This window comes from Oreochromis niloticus, linkage group LG3 (assembly GCF_001858045.2).
Source record: "Oreochromis niloticus isolate F11D_XX linkage group LG3, O_niloticus_UMD_NMBU, whole genome shotgun sequence".
In the NCBI taxonomy this organism is placed as follows: Eukaryota; Metazoa; Chordata; class Actinopteri; order Cichliformes; family Cichlidae; genus Oreochromis; species Oreochromis niloticus.
The window spans coordinates 62764882-62775011 of NC_031967.2; the positions used below are offsets into that span (position 1 = coordinate 62764882).

Consider the following 10130-nt stretch of genomic DNA (forward strand, 5'->3'; position numbering starts at 1 on the left):
CAGAGAGCAGGCGGATCGAACCAGCAACCTTTCAGTTACAGATGAGCTTCCCAACCCCCTGCACCAGAAGACTTGAGTAGAGAGATTTATTCTAAACACTGTTAAAGCTAGAAGCTACATCATGTTGGGTTTTATTTTCCGTTAATTCAAAAACAAATATTTAAAAATATTAATGAAAACAAAAGAAAGGAAATATTTAGCTGCTGAGTTCATTCATCAGGGTTTCTCAGCACAGGAAGAAGAAACTTTTTGTCTTGTCACCAGGTCATGTCGGTGACAGGTGAATGATGTTTGATTCAGAAATTTTCCTCACACTGAACCTGCTGCTTGTCTTTCTCCTGTTCTTCAGATTTACACCAGAAGAAAGGGAAAAACTAATTGGTAATAAAATTGCTGAGAAATAGGTTCCATGTAACATAATTTATTTTGTTTGTTTTGTCTTTCTTTTTTTTTGGGGGGGGGGTTACTGTTTCATTAATCTGACTAGGAATCATCATTCCAGTCCTCACACAAACCCCTGTGGCCCTGTATTGGATAAAAAGAGGAACATGGATGGATCTTTAGGCAGCTTCTTATTAGCAATCTGTTGCCATAAACACGTTCCCATTGCTTTAGCTGAACCTACAAAAAGTGTCAAAGAAAACACAGACAGATAAAATATTTTTTGTTCACCAAGAAGTTGATTACCAATGAGCTACTAGTCAAAAACATATCCAAACAAGCTGTTCAGTGTGTTGTTAAAAAATTAAGACAACTGGAGAAAAAAAGACCCTAAAAAAATCAGCCATCAATTTTAATTTTTTTTTTGGTACTTTGAGACACAAAAATTTGGTTTTTATTGTTAATATTACCAGGTTATTACCAGGAGAAGCTACACCTCAGTTTCTCCTTAAAATAAATAAAAGCTTTCATTTCATGGTACATCAGAAAAACAGACAAAAAAGAAAGGCATTGCACTTGATGTAGAACCTCACAGAATTTATATTATTTAGCTTTTCTGCAACAAAAGTTAGATAAGAGGCTATCGAGAGATCAGGGAGAGAAACGTGTCAGTGTAAAACTACATGGTTCTTTACTTTCATATAACACTTTAAACACTCTTTGGTTACCTTTGGTAAACTAGACTGACTTAAATGATTATGAAAACTTGTTACCTAAAAAAAAACCCCCAACAACCCTCACTTAAAGAGGATTGTTACACAGACTTCATTCACTTGAGAGTGAAAGAGTCACACAGAGTTCATATTTTAGACCAAGATGAAAACAAGTCTGTTTTGAAGCATATCATACACTTTCCTATACAACCTCTATGAACTCTAAACCATGCCAAATGTCATTCAGTTATAGTTGATCAATGGATCCTGAATAATCAGGCACATTAACGATTGTCTATGAGCCACAGAACATCATCTACACTCAGATCATCACATACACTGTTTGCGTTGTCATGTCAGGGAGTGAGACCCGAATTCTGAATGACTGACATCTAAATTCATCTGTGGACTAATAGCTGGTCAGCATCTTTCAGGATTGGTATGAACCCTCATTTAATTTTATTTATACAAACAATAAGTGAAATAACACAAACAACAACTGTAATAATTGTATTAACAACAATAAGAACAAAAGAAGCTTCTAGAACACTTATTCCAACATAAACCTCCAACAGATCCAGCCATTTGGTTCCTCCTGGCTGACCTGCAGGTAAGAAACAGATGTGGGGTGTCAGCTGTCAGGTAGGTGAGTGAAATAAGTAAGTAAAATTTATTAATGTAGCACTTTATGACAAGAATCTATTACAAAGTGATTTAAGATGGATATTAAAAACAGCGCACAGAAACACAATGCACAAGAACATTATCAAAATATTTGTTAAATAGGTGTGTTTCTAACTCATCAGAAATTTACTGTGATGTTTTTTGTCTGTTAGTGTCGTCTACTGTTTGTAACTTAATCTCGGCTCCATCCAGAAAAGCCCAATGCCTAGGTGGAGTTACCAAGCTGGATATTACACCACCAGGATCACAACAAAGATTCTGGTAAGGAAAGGTGTGACCACAGCAGAGAGCAACCAGCGTGTTGCTGTGGACTTTAATAAGGCATGTGTGAAAATTATACTCCCCAAATTCCACCAATATTAAGTGTCCTACCAGAGGGGCGAGGACACTGGACCATGTAAATACATCAAGCAGTCCTACAGACTGACACTCCTCCATGACCTAGGACAATCTGACAAAACAATAAAACATGCCCCTCCAAGCACCCTGGTCATGGTTACAGACCTATAGCACTCACAGGAAGCGCTACATGGAGATGGTCTTCGTGAACTACAGCTCAGCATTTAACACCATAATCCCAGACATTTTTACCATGAAACTGGACCACCTTCAACCTGATCCTTGATTAAATATTTCCTCATCAACTGGCCCCAAACGCTCCAATAGTCGGGCACCCACATCTCTGCCAATCTCACCTGGGCCCACAACACCAACGTGCTGGTAAAGAAGGCCCAGTAGCGGCTGCACTTCCTCCGTGTCCTGAGAAAGAATAACCCAGACCAGACGCTGCAGCTGGTCTTCTACTGTGCGTCAGTGGAGAGCATGCTCTTCTACTGCTTTGGTATTTGGTACACAGGGGCCACAACTGAGAACAGAAAGGCTGCGCAGAGGGCAATTAACCACACCCAAAAAGCATTAGCTGCCTTCTGCCTCCCATGGAGGCGATCGTCATATATTCCTTTCTCATGGAAAAGAAGGCCATCACCGATGACCCCTTGCACCCCTGCCTAGCACCCGTTTGACCCATGCTCTCTGGTCGGTGCATAAGTTGAGTCATGTTCCACACCTCCAGAGTCAGAAACACCTTCTTTCCATTCGGACTCTCAACAAGTACCGTCCCTGCTGGTGACTTCTTGTGACAATTGGATGAACCTAGAATCTCAGCTCACAATGACTTGATGTCATCTTCATTTTCATCTGGCCAATCACATGCAAAGACTAGGATCACAACATTGTGTGAAAGAAAGGAGGGCAGAGACTGTGAAGACAGCGACTGTGGTGTTCCAGGCTAGGTACACAGAGCAACACAGAGACAAGGATCTGGAATTAAATGCAGATGTGTTGGGGAAAAGTGATAAAAACATCGGAAAAGAAACTGGCTGCATTTAAATGATACTGGAGACAGCAAAGCTGAGCACAGAATTATTAAAATTGTAATATGTTGAAACAAATTCAAAAAATACTCCTAAGCGCTGCTCATATCTACCTGTAGCTGGAGGAGAGGTGTTATTCACTGGCCCTGGAAGAGTGTCCTGTTTTGAGTCAGGTATCTCTGCTGCACCATCCACTGTGTTGAATAAACCACGGCCTTCTGCAAGTCAAATCAAAAGAACAACATTTATTCCAAAACAAACGACCCCAGTGAAACAAACGTTTTGATGAGGAGCTGGCTGACGTCACTGGCAGTGACTTTCAGACATTTTTCCATCGTAGAGAAGAACAGATTTCAGATTGTCTTTGTCCAGGCTTTAAACCCCATGTGTGTTCTTCTGAGCAGCAGTAAATGCATAAAAATAAGGCTTTCGTGAAAACACTAATTCAAACACTTCTTACCAACACAGATCATTCACAGCTGGGCTAAAATAGAAGGCTCCCAGTGATACTGAATGAAGAGCCATTAAAGAGCAATAAGGTAGCAGAGCTAAAAGAGCCGAAGATCTCACAAACACTGAACACTCCTCACTCACTTGGAGAACCAACTCTCAGGTTGATGATGCTGATGAGCTTCAAAGGTTTTCCAGCTCTCTTGATGACACGACACTCGTATGTTCCAGCATCATCTTGTCTCACATTCTTCAGAATCAAAGACACGTCTCCATCAGCTATCTGTCTGTCCTTCAGATCCACCCGGTCCTCAAAAGATGGATGCTGGTAATCTGGAACAAGTCGTCCATGCTGATATAAAAGGACAAGTTCTTCATCTTCCAGGTCAGTTCTGCTCCACTCTACAACTATGACGATGTGGGCTTGAGCTCGACATGTCAGAGTGACGTCCTGTCCAGACACAGCGGTGATGATTTTGTGATCTGAAAGAAGAAACAACACAGAGCAGAGAGGTTAAAGGTCATTTTATTCACTTCTACAACAGCCAGAGTGAAGATCATACACCACTGAGCCTTTCTACACTCTTCTACATACATACACAAGCAATAAACATGCACAGATAAACTGAATCAATATTAAATAATTCTGCTTGTTTCTTTCTCTTGATCTGTGATTGAAATGGCATTTAGCTCCTGACAGGTAAAACTCACCTGCAAAGGTAAAAATTAAAAGGCTGACTAACAATCAGTTTGTTCTAAATGTCTGAGTCTGTCGGGATTTTCAGTGAATAACTGAACCTGAGTTTAAACCTGACTACCTGAGATTAAATTTAAGGTTTAAATAAAGTCCAGTTTCCATAGAAATTATTCCAGGTTCAGATTCTGTCATGACTCGGCTGTGTGCAGGGATGAGTGATGACATGGAGGACCCAAAGTGCAGACACGTGTACTCAAAACAGGTTTAATGCTGAACTCAAAAAAGTAAAAAAAACTGAGAATCCAAAACAACCTTAAGCAGACAGACCGAACACACAGCAAGATGAGGTTAGATCACAACACAGTCACAGAGAAACACAGGGCTTAAATACACAGTGCGACAATCAGGGAACGAGAGACAGGAGGAAAACACAGCTGGGGCAAATCAGGGCTAACGAGACAAAGGAAGCAAAACCAAGAGACGTGAGACCAGGGCAGACACAGAACAGAGGGAGTATGAAAAGCAAAACTTAAGAACTACATAATCACACACCAAGAAGAACTGGGGGAAATAGAAATGCAAAACAGAACCCAAAAGCTTCACAATAATAAACTAAGATGAGAAAACAAATAAAAGATACAAAACTGAAACCACTGGGTTAATGACCCAGGTACCCTAACAGATACTAATGCTGGATAATAATCACTAAGGCTTTTGAAATATGTGAGCGAACTGGATCCTCAGCAGTTCTGTGTGATTAGTAAAGAGGTATGTGTCTCTCAGCTTTCTGGTCAAACTGGTCCAGTAGTGTTTGTTGCTACATGTGTGTGTCGGTAGGTGACTTTCTCTGTTCTTGTTTTGCATGATTTGTTTGATTGAGAAGTGATTTCAAAGTTTCATATGAGAGCTAAAATAGCTGTATTTAATTTAACCTGCCTAAAACTGTCAATGTGCAGCCCCGAGAGAAGAGCAGCGCCAGTTCAAACTTTTTTTAAACAAGTTTCTCACACTGTAGAGTTTCAGAGGGGAATATTCCTGAAGCTGATACTGAATTCAGCGCTCACAAAGAAAGAGGAGAAAAACAATTAGTCACCCTGGGGAAGCGATCTGAGTAATGTTCAAGTAGTTGAATGAAAGAGTTGTTTAAATGTACCTGTGCCTGTAAGAGTGTCCTGTTGTGAGTCAGGTACCTCTGCTGCAGAGTCCACTGTGTTGAAGAAAACAGGATCTATACCACGGCCTTCTGCAAGTCGAAACAAAAGAAGAACCTTTATTCTAAAACAAATGAACCCAGCCGAACAGAAAAGTGTTAATAAGGATCTGGCTAAGATCACAACCAGTGGCTACCTGACATTTTTTCCTCTTACTGTATAATATATAATAAATAATGCTGCTGTAGCAAGCAACTAACATGCAGATGATGGAGTCCCCCATGAATTTAAAGATGATTTTTTTGAAAAGAGCCAAAGATCCTAAACACACTGAACTCCTCACTCACTTGGAGGACCAACTCTGAGGTAGATGATGCTGATGAGCTTCATATGTTGTCTGCCTCTCTGGATGACACGACACCTATATGTTCCACTATCAGCAGTGGTCACATCCTTCAGAATCAAAGACACGTCTCCATCAGTGATCTGTCTGTCCTTCAGATCCACCCGGTTCTCAAAAGATGGATGCTGGTAATCTGGAACAAGTCGTCCATGGTGATATAAAAGGACAAGTTCTTCATCTTCCAGGTCAGCTCTGCACCACTGTACATGTCTGATGATGTTATTTTGAGTTTGACATGGCAGAGTGACGTCCTCTCCAGGCACAGCAGTGATGATTGTGTGGTCTGAAAAACAACACAGAACTGATGGATTAAACATTTACCACTCAGACTGTCCAAGAAAAGGTGATTGTGTGGCAGTTTATGTGAAGGTCTGTCTTGCTGCTCAAGTGTTGCTCTCTAGATCTGCAACTAAGCAATTTAAAATTTTGGCCTTAAGTATTAATTTGTTTAGAAAAGTCTTTGACAGTTGTTGGCTCCTGTCAGTCTCCATCTGCGTCCCCCAGCACATTGTTAAATTTTACACTAATAATTTAAAGCCAACACTTCAAACCTCCTCCTTCTTATTGATCTCTTTGTAACCAATGTGCAGCATAAGTTTTCCACATTAGTAGTTTTTACCAGTGGCCTTAATCATCACTGCATAGTTGGTGCTGTGAGAGACACCAAAATCTCACGCTCCAACCCCCACATGATCAAAAAAAAAAAAAAAAAAATTAAATAAATAAATAAAAATAAATAAATAAAAATGAAGCTTTACAGTGAGCAAGCTTTTCTTCATGACTTAGTCAGTTTTAACTGGGTTGGTATTAAACTGATTGACAATGTCAATTTAGCTTGGAAATATTCCCAGGAGAGTTTTATGTACTTTGTGGACAAACATTTTTGCCACATCAGAGTGAAATGTCAGGACATCCCTCAGTTCAGTTCTGAACTGGCTGGTCTCCTACATAGAGAAACCAGGTCTGAGCAGCCGTGAGAAAGTACAGATCTGATGCTATTGCCAACGTTTTCGTCAGCAGTGTAATCGGTTTACTGCCTCCATCAGGAAGGCGAAATGTGACTATTTTTTTACTTTAAACACTGACAGTCTAAATGACCTGAGGAGGTTTTGGCAAACTATAGTCTCTTTCTGCCAGCTCTCATTCCTCAGAGCCACCTCCTTTCTTAAGTATTGACTCCACTCTTGTGCCAAACAAAACTGAAATGCTCAATTGTTTCAACAAACACTTCATTGCTTCTTGTTCTTTGTTTAGCACAGTATCCAATAGTAAACCTCTTGCATACAACTCTGCTAGTAGTTCCCTGGTTACTCATACTATTTTCTTTGCACCCTTTACAGTGAAAGGGGTATGGAAGGATTTGAAGAGCCTCAACACCAAAAAGTCAGCTGGTCCTGCCAGTTCGTCTCCTTTCTTCTTGCACCTGACTGCTGACTGCATATATCACAGTTGAGCTAGTGTCTTATATTTTATATATACACATATATATATACGCACACACACACACACACACACACACACACACATTATATATGTATGTATGTATATATATATATATATATGTATGTATGTATATATGTATATATATATATATATATATATTATATATATATATATATATATATATATATATATATATATATATATATATATATATATATTATATATATATATTATATATATATATATATATATATATATGTGTGGAGAGAGAGAGAGATAAATGATTCCAGATTCAGATTTATTCCAAGCTCAGCTCTTCTACCAGAGGCCTGGGAGCTTGAGGGTCCTGCGCAGTATCTTAGCTGTTCCCAGGACTGCGCTCTTTTGGACAGAGATCTCTGATGTTGTTCCCGGGATCTGCTGGAGCCACTCGCCTAGTTTGGGAGTCACCGCACCTAGTGCTCCGATTACCACAGGAACCACCGTTACCTTCACCCTCCACATTTTCTCGAGCTCTTCTCTGAGCCCTTGGTATTTCTCGATCTTCTCATGTTCCTTCTTTCTGGTCAAAATGGGTTGTCTCCCATTTTGACCTCAGGATTTCCAGGTCATACTCAGCACAGATGCCCAGGAGGCGCCCAGGTGGCATCCTTGTCAGATACCCGAACCACCACTTCAACTGGCTCCTTTCAATGTGGAGGAGCAGTTGCTCTACTCAGGGCGGACCTCATCCACCCCAGGAGCTCTGCCACCAAGGAGTTGTTTAACTGCCTGAGTAACCTCGCGCTCGGAGATAGGTCATATTTAACCAGTACTCTGTTTTCTCTGGTTGATTGGTCTTCTTTGGCCTTATGCAGGATGATTTGTTGGTATCACTTTATCTACTATTTACACTTTGTCTGCTAAATATATTTCTAGTTTACTGCCCTCTTATTTATCAGAGTACATGTTGCACAGACATTTTAGTCATAGACTGCAGTCTTGGGACATGATTACATGCAGTTGGCACAGAGCTTGGAAAGTAGGAATTTACCTATTCTGCCCCATCTTGATGAAATACATTACAGGAGAATTTGAAGCTCTCTCATTTCACTTCAAAACATGTCTAAATGTTTTTGTGAAATCATCACTAGGATTTTTTTTGTCATGATATTACTGTGTACAGTAGACAAATTTAGCTATTTTTGTATTTGTTTTATTGTTGTAATTTTAATATGGTTGTGTGGAACAGATCTCTCTTGCATCTCAATGGGACTACATGTATGAATAAAGGTTAAATAAAAATAAAGGTCAGTCTGTTCACTTCTACAACAGCCAGTGAGAGTCGAGATGAGATCAGAGAGCACTGAGCTCTGCTTAACAGGTCAACACACACAGTTTTCAATAATGTAACTTCTTACAGATTTCAATCACTGTATAATATATGATAAATAATGCTACAGTGGCAACAGACATGAAGGTGATGGAATCTCTCATACATTTAAACAAGTTAATGTGCAGAAAACTAGAACAATATATGTATAACAAATATTTTTACAGGTTCAAACCTCTAAAAAACAGACTTGGCAGACTTTGACAGCTACACAAAGCTTTGTAGTTTTGTACTGACTCCTGAAACTACAACACATGACACTGACACATCTGTCATTGAAATCTCATTTAGTTCCTGACAGGTAAAACTCACCTGCAGAGGTAAACATGCAGAGACTGAATAACAGCAAAGTTGAGCAGAGTGATGCAGTCACAGCAGACATTTCCTCCAGCACCGATGATCTTAGTTTGTTCTAAATGTCTGAGTCTGTTGGTACTTTCAGTGAATAACTGAACCTGAGTTTAAACCTGACTACCTGAGATTAAATTTAAGGTTTAAATTAAGATGAAAGTCTAGTTTCAATAGAAATGATTCCAGATTCAGATACTAATGCTGGATAATAATCTCTTCTATCTCTTCTTAAGGCTTTTGAAGTATGTGAGTGATCTGGATACTCAGCAGCTCTGTGTGGGTGGAAAAGAGGCATGTGTGTCTTCCAATCTTCTGGTCAAACTGGTCCTGTAGTGTTTGTTACCTGGTGTGTGTGCGTGTGTGCGTGTGTGTGTGCGTGTTTCATATTATATGATCTCCCAGGGTGTAAAGGAAATGTACATTTATAAACTCTTAAAAAGAAACTAGCTTTTTTGTGAGGGTAGTGGGAACAGTTTCACTCTCAGTAGGTGCTGGAGGTCATAGGAAGCAGGGTAGGCAGTTGGCAGAGGTAGACAATGTTTCAGGGGAGACATCTTGTAATTTAAAGCTTGGCTTTGGCAGGTAAGTAGATCCATGGCTTGGGACAGCTCCTCAGCCACACAGAGAACATTGGAAAGCCAGAGAGACGTCATTGGAAAAAAGTATATAAACACATGCATTGAGGAGCCTGATTACTGCACTGGATATGCAGACTTTATGCACAAGCTGCGTCCTTGTGGGGTGGTTAATGAATGAGCAACAAGTGCATAGACCAAAGAGCAGATGATAGCAGCTTCACCCAAAGATGGAGCCTTGTCTGCTCAACCAAACCTAAACCACAGAGAGAAAGCAAAAAATACATGCACATAATGTAGAGAGAGAAAACCCATAAGCCTTGATGAATATGATAAAAACAAAAACAAACCGATTTTATATTTCTGACTAAAATAAGGAAGGCATCTCTCATTTAGGGGTTTATCTTTGCTCCACTGAGCTGATGGAAATGGAAACATGTCAGCAGGAGCACTGGTGAAGGAAGGTTTTCCAGTTTCTCTGTGCTGCCACTCAGTGAACACTTTAAAATTAACCATTTTTTAGTGATCAGGTGTCAT

General features: G+C 39.9%; 1 protein-coding gene across 2 annotated transcripts; it reads right to left on the reverse strand.

Moving 5' to 3' along the window:
* Window positions 1-1408: 1408 nt before the first annotated feature.
* On the reverse strand, window positions 1409-9867 carry LOC109201343 (matrix remodeling-associated protein 8). 2 transcript variants are annotated; one of them, XM_025905791.1, is made up of 7 exons: window positions 8980-9867; window positions 5797-6135; window positions 5452-5541; window positions 3746-4084; window positions 3265-3369; window positions 2845-3098; window positions 1591-1698 (listed from the first exon to the last, which is right to left on the reverse strand). In XM_025905791.1, the coding sequence occupies exons 1-6, from the start codon at window positions 9047-9049 to the stop codon at window positions 3067-3069; spliced, it is 975 nt and encodes a 324-aa protein (XP_025761576.1). In that variant the 5' UTR covers window positions 9050-9867; the 3' UTR covers window positions 1591-1698; window positions 2845-3066. The 2 variants fall into 2 exon arrangements, with proteins under 2 accessions (XP_019212525.1, XP_025761576.1); XM_019356980.2 differs by lacking the exon at window positions 2845-3098 and having other exon boundaries at window positions 1409-1698.
* Window positions 9868-10130: the final 263 nt, after the last annotated feature.